At 46.1% G+C, this 22303-nt stretch overlaps 1 protein-coding gene across 1 annotated transcript in view; it reads right to left on the bottom strand.

The window, feature by feature from the left end:
* Wdfy4 (WDFY family member 4) overlaps positions 1 to 22303 on the bottom strand; it is a 248056-nt gene that overhangs the window by 145418 nt on the left and 80335 nt on the right. The window contains exons 22-31 of the mRNA XM_090345544.1: positions 20760 to 20871; positions 19693 to 19883; positions 17743 to 17895; positions 14247 to 14320; positions 11602 to 11763; positions 10283 to 10374; positions 7104 to 7203; positions 3902 to 4107; positions 2922 to 3091; positions 62 to 187 (exon numbers count right to left, since the gene is read on the bottom strand). Coding sequence (XP_090201670.1) covers positions 62 to 187; positions 2922 to 3091; positions 3902 to 4107; positions 7104 to 7203; positions 10283 to 10374; positions 11602 to 11763; positions 14247 to 14320; positions 17743 to 17895; positions 19693 to 19883; positions 20760 to 20871 — 1386 coding nt within the window. The remainder of the gene's footprint in view (positions 1 to 61; positions 188 to 2921; positions 3092 to 3901; positions 4108 to 7103; positions 7204 to 10282; positions 10375 to 11601; positions 11764 to 14246; positions 14321 to 17742; positions 17896 to 19692; positions 19884 to 20759; positions 20872 to 22303) is intronic.

Raw genomic sequence — 22303 nt, 5'->3', positions numbered from 1 at the left:
TTTCTAAGCTCCCCTTCCCATCAGGACCTTCTGGCATGGCTCGTGGGAAATGGGTTCTCACCCGGCTCATGATAGATTTCAACATTTCCAGGAGCATCAGGGCACCTTCCACGCACAGCCCAGCCTGAAGGACTTCTTGCTGGTGGTGTGACTGCAGAAGCCACTGAAGCATAGCATCCAAGCTGTCCTGGAAGAGGAACAGGGAGTGAGTAGGCCTGAGGCTGCTTACCAAGGGGCCTACTTTGTTGTCAAAACATTCCATGCCATCAGCCCATATGGGAAACCCCACACACTGGATGGCATATAAGAGAAACACACACTTCCAAGATGTTGTGGTAAGTGTGATTCACAGGGACTGAAGTATGGCTCAGAGTATAAGCCTCACGTGTATGAGGCCCTGGGTTCAATCCTCAAAACCAAAATATAAGAATGAATTAAGTTAATTAACCCAATTTTTATAAAAAGTTAGCTGCTTAGATATGACCTTAATGATTCAATGTCTTAAGTCTAATGAACTCTGGTATGATTATGTAATACTTGGGAAGAATTCAAGGCTTTGGAAGCGTACAGGCTAGAGGAAAGGGCACAGATTTGGAATCACGTCTGAATTTGCCCTTTTACTAGCTCAGGAGTTCATTCAGTCTCTTAGTTCCATTTCCTTCTCTATGAAATGAAAACTCATATTATCTACACCCATGCAAACATCTCTTACAGGTCTTAACATTCTGCAGATACTTGCTTCTTGCCATAAAGAGAGAAAGAGAAATTAAGGTCTACATGAACTTAGCCTAGCATATCCAGTATACTATTTTGAAGAATGACCTATAATCTATCAGTGTCTCTCAAGATTTCCATTGACCAACTTAAAGGATATGCAAGGAAGATGAATATGAATCAGTTCAATGTAATTCAACTAAGACCAAGGTAGAGTCTGACCTTTAGGTGCTCATTATCTAAGGTAAAATATACTGAGAGGAGAGTGTCTAGGGTTCTTCACGGAATGTCACATGGAGCTGAAACCTGACAGGAGGAAAGGCTCAGGGCAGGTGAGCATCAGACAGAAGACTCAGAGAGTAAAGGCACGAAGGTCAGATGACTGGAGTCGGGTTAGAGGCAAGTCAGACATCAAAACATGAGGGATATTGATACTGGCTGGTCCTGCAGGAATAAACGCCAACAAAAGCTTGGACTTGGTCTGCGTGAGTAAGTGAGGGAGGTGATATGTATGGTAAGGGCAAACACTCTTAGAAACAGCCAAGGAAGGGCTGAAAAGTGATTTTTAAAAGTAGGGAGGCAGGGGCCTGGAGTTTGGCCTAGTGGTTAAAGTGCTTGCCTAGCATGCACGAAGACCCGGGTTCGATTCCTCGGTACCACATACATAGAAAAAAAGCCAGAAGTGGTGCTGAGGCTCAAGTGGTAGAGCTCTAGCCTTGAGAAAGTCCAAGGACAGTGCTCAGGCCCTGAGCTCAAGCCCAGGACTGGCAAAAAAAAAAAAAAAAAAATAATAATAATAATAATAATAATAATAATAATAATAAAAGTAGGGAGGCAGGTACCAGTGGCTCATACCTAGAATCCTAGCTACTCAGGAGAATAGGACCTGAGGATCTTGATTCAAAGCCAGCCCAGGCAGAAAAGACCATGAGACACTTAGCTCTAATTAACACAAAAACAAAACAAAACAAAAAACAAAATGTAGCTGTGGCTCAAGTGGCAGAGTGCCAAACTTAAGCAAAAACAGCTCAGGGGGCAGTGCCTAACTCCTGAGTTCAAGCCACATGCACAAAAAAAGTTGGAAGGGCAGGAACAATAGTTGGCCAGAAATAGAGTCACAGGGCAACATCTAGTTATAAGTCAGACATAATTTAACATACTTATGGTCCATGAGCAAAGGGTAAGTACAGCCAGGTGCTGGTGACTCACGTGTGTAATCCTAGCTACTCAGGAACCCGAGATCTGAAGGTGAAGGTTCAAAGACCACCTTTGCAGAAAGATCCAATTACCAAGCAAAATCTGGATGTGGGGCTATGGTTCACATAGTAGAGTGCTAGCCTTGAGTGAAAAGGCTAAGGGACAGGGCCCAGGCCCTGAATTCAAACCCCATGACTGGCATCAAATATAGATGGACAGATAGATAGATAGATAGATAGATAGATAGATAGATAGATAGATAGATAGATAGACAGACAGACCGACAGACAGAAAGATAATGAGATACAGACCGATAGATCTATAATACCTATATATCTACATATCTACCTACATAAATATGAAGAAATTGAAAAGACAGAAAAAAAGAATATGATGTGTGGGGTGGGGCACCAGACTGAAGGAATCTAAGAGAATTCTCACAAAGCCCCTATTTCCAGTCACACTGGAGAAGAGGCAAAGAGAAGGGGCAGGCCATAAGCAGGTGACAAAGAGCAGGCAGCCAAAGCAAGGTCACCTCCAAGGTCCAGTAACTCACCTAACTGTGTCCCTACAGTAAACAAAACCAACGCAAAGCAGCTGGGAGGGCTGAAGAGCAGCATCGTCATGAGGCTTGACGATGGGAAAGCTAGTAGAAGGGTAGAGACGTGGGATGGACGGGAGGGGTCAGACACGTTGCAGGTAGAAGAAGTGGAGGGACAAAAGCAAGGAACTGCTTTTCACACAGAATCTGAAAATCAAGTGTAGCTGGACCTCAGTGATTCATACCTGTAAATCCTAGCTAAGCGGGAGGCTGAAATCTCCGGATCCTGGTTTGAAACCAGCCTAAGCAGATAAATCTGAAAGATTCTCATTTCCAATTAAGTAGTAAAAAAAGTGCAAGTGGCTCAAGTGATAGTGTGTCAGCTGTGAGCAAAACAGCCAAGGGAGAAGAACACAAGGCCCTGAGTTCAAATCCTAGTAGTACTTACACCCATAAGAGAAAAACCTACTTGGGGTGCATCCACAAGCTCTGTGAGTGGAGTGTGTAGGAAGAAGGCAGACACAGCGAGGAAGACTTCTGGAATGTGAACGTGGTGAGCCAGAAATTCGTTCAGGACACGGAAGCCGGGTAACATGCAGGGACCCTGGTCAGGCATGGTAGTTTGGGTCTTCAGGTTGTCTATTGATAAAGACAGAGCAATCACTTCTGAGCTAGATAAAGAGTGGTCACCTCGCACTACCAGCAAGCACCACAGAAACAGTGGGTAGAAACACATGGCACATACAAGACAGTAGGGAAGTTCTCAACAGTCACTCTTTTCCTGTTGCAGATCTGTTCTTGCATTCGTCCTTATTCATCCAGCAACAATAGATAGTGGGTATCAATGGCTCACGCCATGGACAAGCCTCGTGAGTCAAAAGGCTGAGATCTGAGGATTGAGGTTTGAAGCCAACCCATGAAGGAAAATCCATGTGACATGTATCGTCAATTAAGCCCCCAAAAGTCAGAAGTGGGGCTGCTGTTCACGTATTAGAGTGCCATCCTGAGCAGACCCAGGCCCTGAGTGTAAGTCCCAAGACTACTAAAAAAAAAAAAAGATGCTCAGTGCAAACTCAGTAAGAAACAAGCAAGCAGCTAAATTAGAATTGGGCAACTGGGATTATTTTACAAAGATGCACAGGATTCCAGGTACTCGGTGAAGCTCACAGGGTTCGTGTACTATAATACATGGGGGAAGTAGCATCTGAACCTAGGTCTAAAAGAAGAACACAGAGCTGCCAGGACAGGGGCCTCAGGAAACTGTGTGAAGTGTCAGCATGGGGCCTTTGAGATCAACCTCTGGGTGCTAAAAGCCCACTACCTATGGAGGAGTCTGAGGGGGCAGGCTTGGAAGACAGGGTCAAGGTGAACTCACCGCACAGGTTGCGGAGGTCCCAAGTGGGGAAGGGCTGGCTCGATCTCCCTTCCTGAAAATAACCCCTGGCTCACCCATCAAAATGTCCACACCCTCAGTGCTGCGCTCCACCCAGGATCCGGCAGACAGACCATCTTTAAACCGCCCTCGGAGACAGGGGTTTGACAGAAAGTGCAGCAGCAACTTCAGAGCCAGCACAGTGGTGCTGGGGTGCAAGTGGCCCTGCAGGAGCAGCAGGAACCAGTCGGGCCCCAAGTTCAGAAACAGTTCTTCCTTTATCCTGGTGGGAGGAAGTCAGAATATTGCCATCGGTTACCTCTCAGTCCCTGAGCAAACAACATGTCCAGAAAAGAATTCCTGCACTGCCTCACAAGGGTTCTCAGACACATAAGTTAAGAAAGCACTTGGCTATCACCCAGTGAAGAACACTCTACATTTTGAAAGGGTATAAACTAAAAGGCTGGCTGTGGCTCTTCATGGTGCTTCCTTGTTCCCACAGTGCCTTGGGTTCCCGTTCAAATGCTGCTTCTTCCCATAATGCGTTGGGTGCCTCTCAACTAGTGGAAGAGCCAGGCAATCAAGCAGCCAGGACAAAGCCCGGGGGAGGTGTGGGAGGAGCCCGGCACTACAATACCTACCCCCCAAGAGAGGGCCATTGGACTCCCTTTGGGGGTCTCTCCGTGAATGAAAAATCTTGCTTCTTTTCCTTCGCAACTTTCCTTTTATTTCCAAAGAAACGTACTCTGTTTACCTTAAAAAGGTCAAGATTGATGAATCTTTTCAGAGCATTATTAAACCCAAGAATGTGAAATGCCCTTAATAATCCTTTTTCACTACTGGACACACACACACACACACACACACACACACACACACACACGTAGGAATGGGCACCCATCTAATATAATTACCATTTCTGTAGCCATCAAACAGGTCATGTTTGTTTACTCTTATTTTTAAAAACACTAGACAAAACTAATTGGAGTCAGCCAATTTTTGTATCTATATCAGCTTAGGTTAAAACACATGATAAACTAGCACTTTCAAAAATTATTTTTAGTGGTTGGAGGTAGGGCTCAATTGGTAGCGAGCTGGCCAATGAGCAAAAGCATCAGGTACCAAGTTTGAATCCCAGTCTCAGATAAAAAAAAAAATATATATATATATATATTTTTTTTGAAAGGATGAGTCTGGAAAATAGACTTGCTGCTGGAGGGAGCTAGATGGCAGGGAGGGGGCAGACAGTCTAGTAAAGACGGTAGCCTGGGTTAAGGCCTTGGTCTTTTAGGAGCCAGTGAGGGCTGGGCCTGTGTTGGTCAGTGTACTCCATATCGGCCAGCACAGGTGTGGTAAGTGGGGAGCTAGGGTCAGCTAGAATGAGAACCAGATGGGCAGCGAAGAAACTGTCCTCTCTTCGAGCTCTGCCTCTGGTGTTCACTAACTCGATGGCTTTGGAAGAGCTTCTGATATGCTCTAATCATTTTGCTCAGCGTTGATTTGGTTGGTGACGGTGATCTGGATGATGGTGGTTGATGGTGACAGTGATTGTGATGGTAGTGGTGATGTGGTGGTAGTTACAATGATGGTGGTGTGGTGGTGGTAATACTAATAATGATGATGGGGTGAGCTCATCGTCCTTACAGGATCACAGGCACCATTTTAGGACTATCTGAATATAATAAATTCATTTAATCCTCACTACAACCACCTACGGAAGATATTTGGGGGGGGGGCTCGGGGTGTTGGTACTGAGGCATCTACTCAGGACCTGGGCATAGTCCCTGGGGTTTTGCTTGTTTTTGCTTAAGGCTAACACTCTACCAGTGGAGCCACAGCTCCTCTTCCAGCTTTTTTTTTTTTTTGCCAGTCTTGGGGCTTGAACTCAGGACCTGGGCACTGTCCTTGAGCTTTCCTCAAGGTTAGTGCTCTACCACTTCAGCCACAGCACCACTTCTGGCTTTTCTTATGTATGTGGTACTAAGGAATTCAACCCGGGTCTTAGTGCATGCTAGACAAGCACTCTACCACTAGGCCAACTCCAGGCCCTCCTCTTCTACCTTTTTGCTGAATAATTGGAGATAAGAGTCTTGTTCAAGCTGGTTTTTGAACCATAATGTTCAGATCTCAACCTCCTGAGTAGCTAGGCACCTGGCTGAAGACACTATTTTATTTTTCTCCAGTCTTTGAGCTTGAACTCAGGGCTTGGGTGCTGTACTTGGGCTTTCTCAAGGCTAACACTCTATCACTTAAGCCACAGCACCAGCTCTGGATTTTTTCTGTGTCTATGGTACTAAGGAATCGAACCCAGGACTTCATGCATGCTAGGCAAGCACTGCTCCCGGCCCCTGAAGATACTATTTTTATTGTCATACAGATGAACAGAAACTCAGCTTGAATAACCTCTCCTGGTGCCCCGAGGGCATCCCAGGAGATCTAGAAACTAAGGTCCTGGTGTAGGACAGGACTAGGGTCCGGCACTATAAGACATCATCTTCCAAAGAGATGGAAAAGGAACTGCCAGAACCACTGCTCTCTAAGGCCTCTTCCAGTTTTATTGGATTCTGATTTTAAGAAACATAAATGTGACTAGGCTGGTGGATTTTTAACCTCTATTTGCAAGATTACTTCATTGCAGAGTAACTATCCACATGTACTCCAAACACACATGCATACTCACTGGTAATGCCCAGCAAGTAAGTATTACATGACTAATGCCAGGTTGTAGGCACGCAATGGGAGGAAGGAAGTTTACAAAATGAGCTTCATAATCACATGGTACTAAGAAGTTAAGTAAAAAGAGGTATTTCTTCCTCCCACCTCCACGTCAGAAAGCAAAAGCACTAATAGAAAGTAGCAAAGAAAAAATAAAAATCTGGCAAGGCTTTGCCTTGGTAGATATTATCTGGGCTACCCAGTCTTCCATTCTGCTGTCTGCCAAGCACAGGGCATCAAAGTTAGCAATTGTCACCACTGGCAGAACAATAAGAATCCCATAACAGCAATAGTAATGAAAAGAACTTCCTCAAATTATACCAAATCTATTTCTAGTTCCCCATGCCCACTGAATGTTTCCACCAGATATCTATCTTAGGGCAAGGTCTGGTTTATTGGGTGGAGAGAATATCATTTTCTTTCTGGCTAACTGGTGAAGGAGGCACACTGCAACAAACAGACTCAGAGATGCTCAAATTTCATTAAGGAAAAGTTGTAATACCACAATACCGCACTCTGTATGACACTGCCTTGTGCCAAATCACTCTTCCTGGAGCCACTTACTCAGAGGACAGATGAAGCTGCGAAGAAGATATCACACAGAGCAGCATCTCCAACAACTGGTTTCTGAGCCAGATTGTCTTTCCAGATGTTTCGCTTCCAGCTGTGAGAGAGAAAAGAGAGAGAGAAAGACAGAATTCAGATGTGAGAGAAAATGAATGCGAGGAGACATATCTACTGCAGTGAGCAATCGTATTTATCAAATGCTTAGTTCACTCAGGAATTGGGGCATTCAGAATTCTAGCACTCAAATGGAGACTTTGATTGCAAAGATTAAGAGCAAATTCCAGAAAATGCTCCTAAAGTTCCTTTTAAACTAGAGATTGACTTTTGTTGTCTTTTTTTAAACTAGAGATGACTTTAATGCTGGTTATCCCCAAGAATATTCATTAAAAATTATAAAGTCAAATTTATCTTTTGGTAGAACTTGTATATGTATATATGTGTATGTGAGAGAGAGACAGAGACAGAGACAGAGACAGACAGACAAAGAGTACTGAGGGCTTGAACTCAGGACCTCAGACTCTAATTTGGCTTTTCCACTCAAGGTTGATGCTCTACCACTTGAGCCACAGCTCTACTTCCTTGTTAGTGATTAATTGGAGATAAGAGTCTCATAGACTTTCCTGCCAGGCTGGCTTTGAACTTGTATCCTCATATCTTAATCTCCTGAGCAGCTAAAATTACAGGCATGAGCTACCAGTGCCTAGCTGATAGAATTCTTTTTGATGGTCACATTTCTTGGCCACCAATTATGTACTACAATTATGAGAACAACTGAGCCACACAGTAATATCATCTTGTTCTTTTGCCTCTGGCTTTACTTCTGGCTTTACTTCTAAGCTTGTCCTTTGCATATCTGTATTGCACTGAAATCAGAATATATATCACATTAGAGAGATACACAAACCAATAGGAGAAGGAACTTGATTCTTCAAGTGCCATTAAAGCCCTAAAGGACATGTTAAAAATGTGGGGGTTTTTTTATTGTTTTAGGGTTTGCTATTTTGTTTTTTGTGTTGATGCTTGAACTCAGGGTCTGGGTGCTATCCCTGAACTAGTGCTCTACCACTTGAGCCACAGTTCCACCTCTGGCTTTTTTGGTATTTTCTTGGAGATAAGAGCCTCACAGACTCTCTTGCCCAGGATGGCTTTACATCATCATCCTCAGATCTCAGCTTCCTGAGTAGCTAGGATTACAGGTGTGAGTCATTGGCACCTGGCATGAGATTGGGCTTTTGAACAAGTTGGAGAAGCAGTATCAGAGTCCTGCTCTTTTGAATTGGGCCTCATCTCTGATTAAGACCCTAAGCTGAGCTTCCATTTCTTCATCTGAAAAAAATGGAAATAATAATTGATATTTTTGCCAGTCCAGGGGCTTGAACTCAGGGCCTGAGCACTGTTGTCCTTGGGCTTTCTCAAGGCTAGAGCTCTACCACTTGAGCCACAGTACCACTTCTAGCTTTTTTCTATGTATGTGGTACTGAGGAGTCGAACCCAGGTCTTCATGAATGCTAGGCTTGCTAGGCAGCCCCAATAATTGATATTTTTGAGGCTGGGTCTAAGGATAACTTATCTGAGGAAGGTTGTCCCCAAGAATCTCATATCTGCCCTGTCCAGCTCAGTGGCCAGGATTCTCATGTGCTCACCTCTCATTCAAAATGTAGCTACTTTGAGAAATTGTATTTTTAATCACATATAAGTATTTTTTTCTTCAAGTAATAGGGTTTGAACTCAAGACTTCTGTGTTGTCCCTTAGCACTTATCACCCAAGGCTAGCACTCTACCACTGGACCCACAGCTCCACATCTAGCTTTTTTATTTATGTATTTTTTGGTGATTAATTGGAAATGAGAGTCTCATTCACTTACTTGTCTGTATTGGTTTTGAATCATGATATTCCAAACTCAGCCACCTAAGTTGCGGGGATCACATACATGAGCTACAGGCACCTAGCTCATATATGAAGGTATTTTTTTCCAGTTTCGTAATTTGAACTCAGCAGATTTAAAGCTAAGCAAGGACTCTATCATGTCCTCCACCCTTTTTGCTTTTAGGTTTTCTTTTCCTTTTTTTTTCTACTCAGAGAAGGTCTTAAAATGTTCCCTGAGGTTGATATGAGACTGTGATCCTTCTACCTCTACTTCTTGTTTAGCTAGGATTACAGGTGTGCATCTCCAATCCTGGCCCAAATTTCATATAATTTTAATTAATTAAAATTCAACTTTAAAAGGCTACATGTGGCTCATGGCTGCTGTCCATCTTAGACAGCCAGATGTAGAATTTCCCCACTTGCCACCTTAGTGAAGAGGGGAGCATTAAACTGGGACAAAGTTGTTCTGTGCATCCACACAGGGAGAGAGTGACTCAGAAATGAATTACAGCTAGGTGTCAGTGGCTCACATCTGTAACCCTAACTCAGGAGGCTGAGACCTGAGGATCATGGCTCAATGTCAGGCCAGGCAAAGAAAGTCTGTGAGACTATTATCTCCACCTAAGTACCAAGAAAATCAGAAGTAGAGACTGTGCCCAGGCCCTAAGTTCAAGCCTCAGGACTAGCACAAGGAAGAAAGGAAGGGAGGGAAAGGAAGAAAAGAAAGAAGAAAGAAAAAAGAGAAAGAAAGAAACAAACAAACAAACAAAGAGAAAGAGGAGAGAAAAAGGGGGAGAAAGAGAAAGGAAGTGGAAGGAAAGATGGAAGGAAGGAAGGAAGGAAGGAAGGAAGGAAGGAAGGAAGGAAGGAAAGAAGGAAGGAAGGAAGGAAAGAAGGAAGGAATGAATCACAAATCTGTGTGTTACCAGAAACCCACATGACATTAGAAGTTTATAGGGCTGGAAATGAAGGACTACTTTTGTGGAGAAGTTGGGAGTTAGGGACATGGCCTTCCTGGAGAGAAAAACATGCCCACATCATGGACAGAGGTTTGAGAATGCTACATTTTGGATTGTTGGGGTACTGGGAGTTAATGGGGTTTCACAGAGAAAGGTTTCACGGGGGCAAAGCCTGCAGGGCCCCCCTGCAGGGAATTGGTGTCCTATGTGACTCTCACGGCAATCTTCAGCCTCCAGGCACAGCCTCAGCCATGGGGGCCTCTGCTAACACCCCTTAACACTGTGTGCCTCCATACACTGGGAGGGTCATCCTGCCACTTCAGACTGGGGTTAAGAAAGGACATTCTCACCAGGCGCACAGCGGTCCTGGCTGCCGTCCACACAGATCTGTCTCTCATTCACTGATGAAGGCTTGAGGGTGTAAATGACAAACAACCCAACCCTGTAGGCAACAGGAAGAGAAGGACAGGCTGAGTGGGGGCTTCAGCCATCCCTGGGGAGCCCACACTAGTGTTTCCTCCACAATCTACTCAATTGGGGTTTCAGGGAGAGGGTTTTAATTCTGACCAGGGGTATTGAAGTCTTTCTTTTCACCAAATAAAGAATTGGGAAGAAGGAGAAGAGGCAAAGGTAATTGGAAAGAGAGTGTAAGATGCTGAGGGAAACTAAGGAAAAGCAATTTAGCTAATGGCAGGTCAGTATTAGCCACCCCCAACCTGCATGCCCCCCCTATGGGGGTCTCCTTGTACCATGTGAGGTATTACCCAGGAAAGGGGGAGGCAGGAAGGGGAGGAGGAAAGGAGGAGAAAGAAGAGGCAAGTACAGAGTAAGGCCCAGAAATCATTAGCCCTTGTAGGCTCTCTGGGTCCCTTTTAGCAACTCTCAGCTGCTCTAGCATCTGGTTGGGTACCTGTCCCCTGTGCAGGTCTGCTCTCGTCTCATCAGGAACTTTGCTTTCGTCAGAGCCATTGTCACATGGCTTTCTGAGGCCTTCAGAAAGAGGAAGGCCCACTGTCTCCACTGGCTCTCTCTGCTTTCCTAGGGTTTTTGGCTCCCCTGGGCCAGAGTCCCCGAGAAAGAGAAGGGTATATTATCACCATGGTCATCACTGTCTCTGCTTATCTGCCTAATTTCCCTCCTATTTAGCCTCAGGTTGAGAGACATAGTGTAATTCTGTTACCCACATAACACTTCCAGAGACTTCTAAAATTGGTCAAGATCACTAAAGGTGTTAGATAGGGAGAAGAAGACAGGGCTGAGTATGGTATAAGCTGGAACCCTCCTGGGGGGGAGGTCTGAAGGAGACAGACATGGAGGACCACCAGACATGAATGACAGCCATATTCTTGAGCATTCTTCCATTCTAAGCATAGTAGAAATGTCTGAGAACCAGGGAATAATGGACCAAAGCCCTCATGAGGGAACCCAGCTTCTCCACAAGCCATCCCACTCTTCTCCTAACTCTCAGCTCAAAACAGAAACTTCTAGAAGGCTCCTAATTAGGTTAAATATGTACAAGGAGAAGGAGAAACAGAGAATGAGCTGGCTCTATACTCCCTTGGGAAGAGAGAAGGGTGGGGAGGGGTGGTGGAGGAGGACTGGGTCTGTAATCCCCTGGGAAGCCGTTGTGGGGGCCCTGCCCTCCCCCCAGGAGAACTTGGCAAGGTACCTGAGCAAGTCCTGGATACTGAAGTGGCTCCTCAGTTGACAGCCTAGGATGGCAATTATGGTAGGGACATTGGAGGGGGCCAGGCGAGGCTCATTGAAGAGGAAGACGAGCTTGGGTATAAGCTGGACCTGGTGAGCAATCTCAGCATTCCTGGGTCCCTCCCTGCTGAGCCCAGGGAAAGAGGCAGTAAAAGCTTTTACTGGAATGAACCAAATTTGCTGTGTTTTTTGCTAAAAAGGTTTCCCCCACGCACATACTACCAGCCAGGCTAGTTCTATGGCCTTCTGACTCCAGTGCTCTCTTGGCAGCTTGTCAAGTCCCCATCAGACATCCATTGAATATATGTCTGCCAAGTGCCTGGAGTCACTGGGACATGTGCCCCCTCCTGTCCCCTCCAGCCCATCCCCTGGGCCAGAATTACCTTCAAAAACAAGCCCCGATTATTGACTTACATGCTAAGCCTTTGGGAACATGAGTACTGGCCTTAGAAAATTTCAGAACAAAGGTACCAATCATACACATGAGCCTCCTGTGCTTCTCGGCAAGAGGTCTACCATGCCATCTTTCTCCCCAAACCACAAAGTGGGTCCACACGCCACAGAGTCAAAGGGGAGAGAGGGAGAATTCGAAGACCCACAACACCCCACCCCTCTACCTAGTCTGATCACAATCCAAATTTCCAGTAAGTTCTACCTCCTCCAAAGAATCCAGCTTTCCCATGCAAGGTGGGTCTAGGCTCCCTAATTTGTGCTGCCACAGCCTTCCCCTCCTGCCTCCTCCCTGTGTCCTTTCTTCACAGGACTGGGTCTCATTCTTCTCTGAATGTCCAGCATGGTGAATGGCATGTAAAATGTAGAAGGTTTCTATCAGCTACCCAATAACAAGCAGTTTAATGGAAAGATGCTTGTAAATACATTCAGAGCTCAACAGGAAGCCAGGATGCCACCAGCCACTAGCCACTCAGGAAGCTGAGATCTGAAATCATGATTCAAAGACACCTGAGCAGAAAAGTCCCTGAGACTCTTCCCTTCAATGAACCACCAAAAAAAAAAAAAAACCTGCAAGTGGAGCTGTGGCTCAAGTGATAGAGCACTAACCTTGATTACAAATGCTCAGGGACAGTGTCCAGGCACTGAAATCAAGCCCCAAGATGGGCACAAAAAAAATAATAACTACAGATGTTAATGGTACCTATAACTGCCTGATGGTAAAGCGGCAGGAGGGTGACAGCTGGCTTCAGTACTTCTTTCTACCTTCCCAGCTCCTGGCCTGCTGTGGAACAACTCATGCTAACTCTTCACCAGTCTCTACCCATAATCTGGGCCTGGCTAAGGTATGCATGATGTTTGCGCATGATCGAATGAAACCCAGTCCTAGGACTGTGGAGAGAAGCAAAAATCCCGCTCCTGCAGTGTACACTCCACAAAGGCTTCTTTCAATGGAGCTGCCCGGCCCTGAACTGGCTGCCCCAGGAGGAGGCAGAAAGGTAGCAGAGTGAAAGGAAGCAAAATAGACTGGAGTTAGAGTTCAGATAAAACCACAGGCACTGCCCAGCCTCAATGCTGGCTCACACTGACACAAGCCCATGGAGTCCCTTTATTTTTTGAATTGGTTGTAAGGCTTGAGCTCAGGGTGTGGGCACTATCCCTGAATACTTTTTTTTGCTCAAGGATAGCTCTTTACTACCTTGAGCCATAGCTTCATTTCTGTGTTGTAGGTGGTTAATTGGAGACAAGGATCTCATGCCTACCATGCACGAAGACCTGGGTTCAATTCCCTGGGACCACATACATAGAAAAAAGCTGGAAGTGGTGCTGTGGCTCATGTGGTAGAGCTCTAGCTTTGAGAAAAGTCCAAAGACAGGCCCTGAGTTCAAGCCCCACAACTGGCAAAAAAGTAGAAGAAGAAGAAGAGGAGGAGGAGGAGGAGGAGGAGGAGGAGGAGGAGGAATCATCATCTCATGGCCTTTCCTGCCTGGGCTGGCTTCAAACTGTGGTCCTCAAATCTCAGCATCCTGAGTAGCTAGGATTACAGGCCTGAGTCACCAGTGCCTAACCATGACGCTGTTTTTGAACTGTCTTCCTCTCCCCGTCTCTCCTCCCTTCTTCCTTTTCTACCAGTCTTAAGCTGGTGGATTTGCATTTTACCCACTTACAACCAAAAGAGCCCTGAATGGGTCCAAAAAGTCACTGAGAAAAGGCCAAGTTGAGAGACAGAATGGAAGCCTGGCACTTGTCGCTCACATCATAATTCTAGCTATTCAAGAGGCTGTGATCTGAGGGTGGCAATTTGAAGCCATCCAGGGGAATAAAGTCCATGAGATCCTCATCTCCAATTAACCACCAAAAAACCAGAAGTGGTAGAGTACTAGCCCTGAGGGGGAAAAAATTCAAGGACAGCACCCAAGTCCTGAGCTCAACACCCAGGATGGGCACAAATGTGACTAGAGTAGGATGTCCTTGCTGGTCACCCACGTGGAACTTGAAGTCAGCTTGAGTCCCTGGTGCTTCAGAGGACAGATCCCTGTCCACTTGTCCTGCCTAAGTGCTCCGGAAGTGGAGGCACACGTTGCCCTGTCCTCTGGGCCCCTTTTCTTTGCATGTAAACAATAGGTCTCAATCCCAGGCTGCTGAAACCCAGCCTACCTTGGTGACTGAAGGATTTCTGCAAAATGAGAGAAGAGGGCAAGCTCCAGGTTGTCCGCAGTGTCCATCCAGAGCTGGAAGACAGAACACAACACAGGTGTGCTAGCTGGGCTCCAAGCTACTCAGGCAGCTGAAATCTGAGGATCTCAGTTCAAAACCAGCCCAGGCCAGAAAGTCCAAGAGTTTCCTATCTCCAATTAACCACCAAAAAGTCAGAAGTGGAGAGGTGGCTCAAGTGGTAAAGTGTCAACCTTGAGTACAAAAACTCAGGGACAGAGCCCAGGGCCTTAATTCAAGCTCCAGAATGGACGGGGACACATGCACATGTACACGTTTGCACTCACACACATGCACACACCAAAGCATAGAGGACGTAGAGCTTGGCTTGAAGCAGCAGTGCAGGGTACAGCACAGTGTTATCTCTAGCCTGCAATCACCAAGCTCTGGAGTGAGACCTGCTCTCCTGATACTACTCAGCAGGTAGAAAGCACAACCCCTGGGCCAGAAGACACCTGCAGAGCCATCTCATGTGTTTTCTGAGCCCTGGTCCCACAGCCCCAGGGAATCACACACCAGATACAACTCATCAACATTGGAATTTGCAAGGCTAATAATGGAGTAGGTATTAGTTGAGAGTAGGAAACACAGGTCAAGACACATGATTGCGTGGCAGGTACGGTTTCCCCCAGCCAATGTCAGGAGTGGCAGAAGCAGCTAGGCTTTATGTTCCATAGAACACTGCCCCCAACTTCTATGTGCAACATTGTCTTGAGTTTCATCTTATCCCATGCTGCCTGCTCCTGCACATGGGAACTGTAAATGACACACAGATAGGACGTGCATGGTCTAAGAGTGACACCTGTCGCTCAGGTGAGTGACAGCTGCTAATCTACCAGGCAGAGTAGATGTGGTGCTTCCTTGTCCCTTTAAAGAATGCCACTATTTTTCATCTCAAAATAATGACACCTCAGGAACACACTCAGGGCAGTATAAATAGCTCACACATGCCAGTAATACCTCTTGCTCAAGGCAATCAAAGTAGCTGTCCTCATATATTTAGTACCAGTCCTGGGGCTTGAACTCAGGGTCTGGGCACTGTCTCTGAGCTTTCATGCTCAAGACTGGTACTCTACCTTTTGAGCCATAGCTCCACTTCTAGCTTCTAGGTGGTTAATTGGAGATAAGAGTCTCACAGATTTGTCTGCCTGGGCTTGCTTGGAACGGCAATCCTCAGATCTTAGCCTCCTTACTAGCTAGGATTATAGGCATGAGCCACCAGTAGCTGGCTAGAAGCTGTCTTTTATTTACTGGGAGATACATTTCAAAAAACTTCATAGATGCCTGACATATCACTAATACAGGATCTATCTATGAAGTTAATCTACAGGCATAATAGGAAATGAACAATCATAACTAATAATCACATGGGCTAATCATATTAAAATACTATAATAAAAGGTGTTTTAATATTATGCGTTTTACTTTTATTTCTTGAATTTTCTATTCATATTTTTAGGCTCCACTTGTCAGAGGTCAACTAAAGGGGAAGCCTAGATAAAGAAGAGTTACTGCATTTTCATTCAGTAGGGAAGGAGACAGAGGTTCAGAGAGATTCAGTTGGCAGAGACTAGTCTCTAAGCCTGAACCTTCATATTATGAAACACATTCTCTCGTCTCCATGTCTCAACATGGACAGCAGACAGAGACCCACAGGGTCAATTACCAGCCACACTGGGAACAAGCACGTGGCCATCCTCTTTTGGAAGAGGAAATGTGAAAGAGTCCCACTGGAGCTGAGGTTTTCAGAAAGCCTGTAGACCAGCCCTTTCCACCCCAAGGCCTAAGTAGCTCGGTGCCACAAAGTAGGCATGGAAGAAAGATCAATTCAATTGTTTTAAGGAATGAAAGCAAAATGAAACAATGTAAAAGAAGTGCATTGCACTTAAGCCAGAAACAGACTGACAGATTTCCAGCCCTTGTAAGCCACAGGCTGATCTCTCCCGCCCCCCTTTTTTCTCTTTACTTCTCATTCTAGCTCCTTCTCCCTCTCCTCTCTTCCACTTTCTTTCAGCTCCCGTTCCATCTCCCCATTCTTTTCCTTGAACTCAGGGCCCAAGCGCTGTCCCTGAGCTTCTTTGTGCTCAAGGCTAGCATTCTACCACTTGAACCATGGCTCTACTTCCAGGTTTTTGTTGGTTAATTAGAGATGAGTCTCATGGACTCTCCTGCCATAGCTGATTTCACACTTCAATCCTCGGATCTGTCTCCCAAGTGGCTAGGATTATAGGCATGAGCCACTGATACCAAGCAAAGAAAGTCAACTTTTAAGTGCACAGGGAACGGGAAATACAAGTGCTGTCTATAATAGCATTTATAATCACAAAATAGAGCAATGTAAGAATAATCTAACAATTTGACAAGTGAAGAGCAAGAAGAAGCCAGGAACTCTAGCCTCAGCACACATATGTGTTTGTAATGAAAATTCCTAAATAAGTTCCCTATGTGAAAATAATTAAGACCCAAAGCATCTAAGGTGAGCTGGGTACTGGCAGCTCATTCCTGTAATCCTATGAGGTCTAAGGATTGCATTTCTTTTTTTCTTTTCTTTTTTTCCTTTTGCCAGTCCTGAGGCTTGAACTCAGGGCCTGGGCACTGTCATTCTCAAGGCTAGAGTTCTACCACTTGAGCCACAGCACCACTTCCAGCTTTCGCTGTGTATGTGGTACCGAGGAACTGAACCCAGAGCTTTGCATATGCTAGGCAAGCACTTTACCACTAGGTCACTACTAGTCCTAGAAGATTGCATTTCAAAGCCAGCTCAAGCGGGAAAGTCTATGGACTCTTAACTCCAATTAAACTCCAAAAAAGCCCGAAGTGGAGCTGTGACTCCAATGGCTGAGCATTAGCTCTGAAGAATAAAAAGGAAGGAAGGAAGGAAGGAAGGAAGGAAGGAAGGAAGGAAGGAAGGAAGGAAGGAAGGAAGGAAGGAAAAGTGAGGGAGGGAGGGAGGGAGGAAAGCTCAGGGATAGCACCCAGGCCTGAGTTCATACACACACACACACACACACACACACACACACACACACACACACACACACAAAGTCTCAGAGAGAAGTTAAGAAAGTTGCTCAAGGCCACACAACTAGAAGTAACATGGTTTAACTATAAATGCAAATCTCTGAAGTCCAGAGCTTCTGTGATTTTTGTTTTTCCTTCTTTCTGCCACACCATGACTATGAAGGGAGCTAAGCCACTGGGCTTAGAGGAAGCCCCTAACTTTCTTATCATAGTATTCTCTTTCTCTCCCTCTCTCTCTCTATCTCTCTCTCTCTGTCTCTCTGTCTCTGTCTCTCTCTGTCTCTGTTTCTCTCTCTCTCTCTCTCTCTCTCTCTCTCTCTCTCTCTCTCTCTCTCTCTCTCTCTCTCTCACACACACACACACACACACACACACACACACTCATTCCTGAAGGCCTAAGGCCCCGTCTGCGGATTACCTGGAAATTGCAGAGAATGTGCTGGAAGACACCCATGTTGGTGATGGCAGATGGCCTGAAGCCCAGCTCCGCAGTGCCAGCAACAGAGAGGATGAGCTGGAAGACGCGGTGGTTTAGAAGCGAGGTCTTCTTCGTCAGGAGAAACGCCATTATCTGGAATGACCCAAAGTCAGAGCAGTGTACGGATGAGCAAGCACGTGGCTGAGCCACGCTCCTGCCGCTGCTCCTCCTACAGGGCCCACCATCCATCCATGCTACAAACTCCTACTTGCTGGAGCCAGCAATTCTACTGTACCAGCAAGCTAACAAGGGGCAAGCATCCACTCCAGGGTAGAAACACTGCGAGGCCAGCAAAGAACACGGGAGCCCGAATCCAGAGATGAGGAAGATGTAGGTCATCAAGTCTCACATTCCCATTGACCTCCAATCCACTAGCAGCTGGGTCCTCGCCCTCTGCAAGACTCGCCTTGTGTGGTTCAGTTCCCCACCTGAGATTCCTTCCTGTCCTCCAGATTCCTTGTCCTCTTCCAACATGCCTTTGGAAAAGTTGTGGTCAGATGATATGTATTTTCTCAGACAGTTCTGGGTGCTTTTTGTGTGTGTGGCCCCCACAAAATGTCCTTTACCAGGATGTGAACTCAGGGCCTGGGTGCTGTACCTTAACATTGTTGCTCAATTCTAGCACTCTACCATGAGATTCCCTCCTGCATTTCAGGGTTTTGGTAGTTAACGGGATGAAAGTCTCATAGACTTTCCAGACCAGGCTGGTTTCAAATTGCAATCTCTACCTCCTGAGTAGCTAGGATTACAGGCATGGGCTACTGGTACCAGCTTAGTTCCTTTTTATTTTTTAACGTAACTGTAATATGATCTTTCATTTCACCAAGCAAGACAAGGATGTAATTTTCTTTTTGCTTTTTTTCTGTCCATCCTGGGGCTTGAACTTGGGTCCTAGATACTGTCCCTGAACTCTTTTGCTCAAGGCTAGCACTTTACCACTTGAGGCATGGTGCCACTTCCAATGATGCAATTTACCACTGTGTGTGTGCCCCTGGTCCTGCTCTCTGGGACTCTTGTCCTGGCCACCTTCTTGCCAGGCAAGGGGTTACTAGAGACATGTCTGTGTCTCACTGGTGCTCACCAACTGCACTAACAACCCAGAACTGGTCCTGATTAGTCCCTGGATAGTCTATACACGAGAAAGTCATTTACTGAGCACTTACTGTGGATCAGGCATAATTTTAAACACTTCTATTGAATGGAATTGGCTAATCCTCACTGTGGCCTGATTATAACAAGAAGCCTGGAAGACAGACCTTTCAGATATGGAAACAGAGGCAGTGAAGGCAAACAATGCTACAGAGAAAGCATCAAGTTATATGAAAATCCCAGAGCCTGGCTCTGAGGCCTGGGCTCTAAGTCATAGCATAAGAGATAAAGTGAAAAGATCACAAATGATGCAGGAAATTTCCAGAAGCCACAGATAAGTGAGTAGTCTCTGTTCTACACAGGGTTACTGTGTGTGTGTGTGTGTGTGTGTGTGTGTGTGTGTGTGTGTGTGTGTGTGTGTGTTAGTCCTGAGCCTTGAACTTAGGTCCTGAGCACTGTCCCTGAGTTTCGCTGGTACTCTACTTGAGCCACAGTACCACTTCAGGCTTTTTTGTGTGATTAATTAGTTGGAGATAAGAGTCTCGGGACTTTCTTGCCTGTACCATGATCCTCAGATCTCAGCCTCCTGTGTAGCTAGGATTATAGGCATGAGCCGCCAGCACTCAGCCACATATAGCTCCTCTTATGCTAGCTGTCAGTGAGCTCTTCTCTGCTTCTCAGTGGGCTCTGAGCCATTCTTTTTTTCCACAATGGTGTCACCTCAGAGAGAATGTGGCTGGGCCAGGGGAGATGACAGTGCTCCAGGGAGTCCCAAGCTCAGTGGGAAGAGCACAGGGTTACCTGGTATCCACAGATATGCTGCATCAGGCGGTCACACATGGCATTGCTGGTCAAGACAGAGTGTAGGACTTTCACAGCTGCGTACATGGTATGGTCATCTGTCGCTAAGGAGATGAGACCCAGGAGAATGGCAGGTCCTCCGATGAAATCCAGGCTGCTGGCAGCAGGGCTGGAGTGAAATACCCTCACCCCTGCACAGGATCAAGAGGGCATTTCATCAGCACAGCACAGCTGTATCACTGTAATGCAGGTTCTGGTGGCATACAACACTGGGGCGGGACTGGAGGTGGGGAGGGCTGCCTGCATCATCAAACCTCCCAGAGGCTCTCAGTTTGGCACCTTTGTGTGGAATCCACAGTGCTGATAAAGCCAGGAGCACCTCAGTTTCCTGGCTGATCTGATTAGCCTCTGAGCTTTCCTGGTTCTCTGGATCCTGTTGGGCTGGATCCTACTCCAAGCTCTCTGCTAGGCTCCCTCTCTGTGACATGGTAACCAGCCGTTGCTGCCTGGTTTTGCACTCAAATAACCACGACCATTGCCTCTACTCACCAGGCTTCCTGGATAGGCTCTGGTCGTGTGTGGTCACCAGCCCAATTAGTCACTGCGCTCAGTCACCATTATCAGATGATGCATTAGAAAGAACAGACGTGAGTAGCTACTCTTTGAATAGGATTTTTGTTGTTGCTGCTATTGTTCGGTTGGTTGTTGGTTGTTTCGGGGCTTACACTCAGAGCAGTGTTCCTTAACTTCTTCTGCGAAAGGCTGGTGCTCTACCACTTGAGCCACACCTCCACTTGTGGCTTTTTGCTGATTAATTGGACAGAAGCACCTCACTGATTTTCCTGCCTGGGCTGGCCTCAAGCTACAATCCTCAGATCTCAGCATCCTGGGTTGCTAGGATTACAGGTGTATGTCACTCTTTGAATAAGGACTCAGCACTCTTTGAGTCACTCTTCCCACTTCCACCCTGGCTTCCCAGCATGCTCTATCCAGCCTGTGCAGCCAGAATTCTAGAGCACAAAAGCCATTTTTCCCAAAGAGCAGTCAAGTTTTGCTGCCTGGCTTACCTAACTGGCCCACAACCACAGCGCCAAGGGTCCGGAGAGATCCTGAGAGGTGCCCAGCGCAGTTTCTCAGCAAGAACACAGGCACAACAGTGTCACGAGATGAAATATTCATCTAGAAGAAGTGAAACTCTTGATAAAGAAGGATGTGGGTCATGAGGACAGGAGTTCAAGGCCTGGTCCCACTGCTGACACTCCACAGCAATGAAAAGTGGATGAATACTACTCAAGCCAGGATAAGGGGCTGAAGCCAAAATTTGGGCTCCCCTTCCCTGTTCCCAGCCTGACTCAAGAGTAAGCAGACCTGCTTTAAATTATGCAGTTCTGAATAAGTAAGAGAGAGGAGCTAGCTGAGCACCAGAGCTCACGACTGTAGTCCTAGCTAGCTATTCAGGAGACAGATGTGAGGATCTCAGACAGCCTGGTTTAAAGCCAGCCAGGGCAGGAAAATTGGTGAAACTCTTATCTCTGATAAATTACTCAGAAAGAACCAGAAGTGGTGCCTGCGGCTCAAGTGGTAGAGCACTATCCTTGAGCAAGAAGAAACTCAGGATAGGACCCAGGCCCAGAGTTCAAGCCAGAGGACTAGGAGAGAGAGAGAGAGGGAGGGAGGCAGAGAGAGAGAGAGAGAGAGAGAGAGAGAGAGAGAGAGAGAGAGAGAGAGAGGGGGGGGGGGGGGGGAGAGAGAGGGAGAGGAAGGAGGAGGAGGAGGAGAAGAAGAAGAGGAGGAGGAGGAGAGGAGGAGGAGGAGAGAGGAGGAGAGAGGAGAGGAGAGGGGAAAGGAGCTGATGAGGGCAGGAAGAACTCACCATCAGGTGAAACACAATTATCAAAACAAGACCTACCACCTTCTCAGTTCAAGGTTGCTCAGGGTTTCACAAAGCCCAGCATGGCTGATTTCAGAGGATCAGAAAGATAGGAGACCTGGCCTTCTCCGATGCAAAGTATATTCTGTACCTAAGCTAAGCAAGATCTCGTTCCTGACTCCTTATCTCTGCTTTGGGGAAAGGGTAAAAAGAATACAGACTCACCTTTACAGTAAAACTTTTTAAAATAAAAGGATATAAACGAACCAGTCAAAGTTTATTAGCCTTAAAAGCTAAAGAGATATTTATGCAAGAATTGAATGTCCTCATTTACACACACATTCACTTACTGTTTTGCAAGTTGACTATTAAAAAAAAAATCACAGCAATCCTGGCTTGTGTTTGTAATCATAGCTTTACAGAAGACTGATTAACTATGATTACAGTTTGAAGGATCACAGTTTGAAGCAAGCTCAGGTAGAAAAGTCCATGAGGTATCATCCAAAACAAAACAAAACAAAACAAAAAACACAAACAAAAAAAGCTTGGTGCCAATGGCTCATGCCTGAATCCTAGCTACTCAGGAGGCTGGCTGAGATCTGAGAACCTGAGAACCTTTGTTCAAAGCCAGTCTCGGTAGGAAGTCCACAAGACTCTTACCTCCAATTAATCACCAAAAGCCTAAATAGAGCTATGGCTCAAGTGGCAGAGTGCTGGCCTTGAGCAAAAGAACTCACGGGC

This window comes from Megascapheus bottae, chromosome 15 (genome assembly GCF_031878675.1).
Source record: "Megascapheus bottae isolate mThoBot1 chromosome 15, mThoBot2.hap1, whole genome shotgun sequence".
Classification (NCBI taxonomy): Eukaryota; Metazoa; Chordata; class Mammalia; order Rodentia; family Geomyidae; genus Megascapheus; species Megascapheus bottae.
The sequence above is the reverse complement of the archived record's forward strand: the minus strand, read 5'-3'. Positions and strand labels throughout refer to the sequence as shown.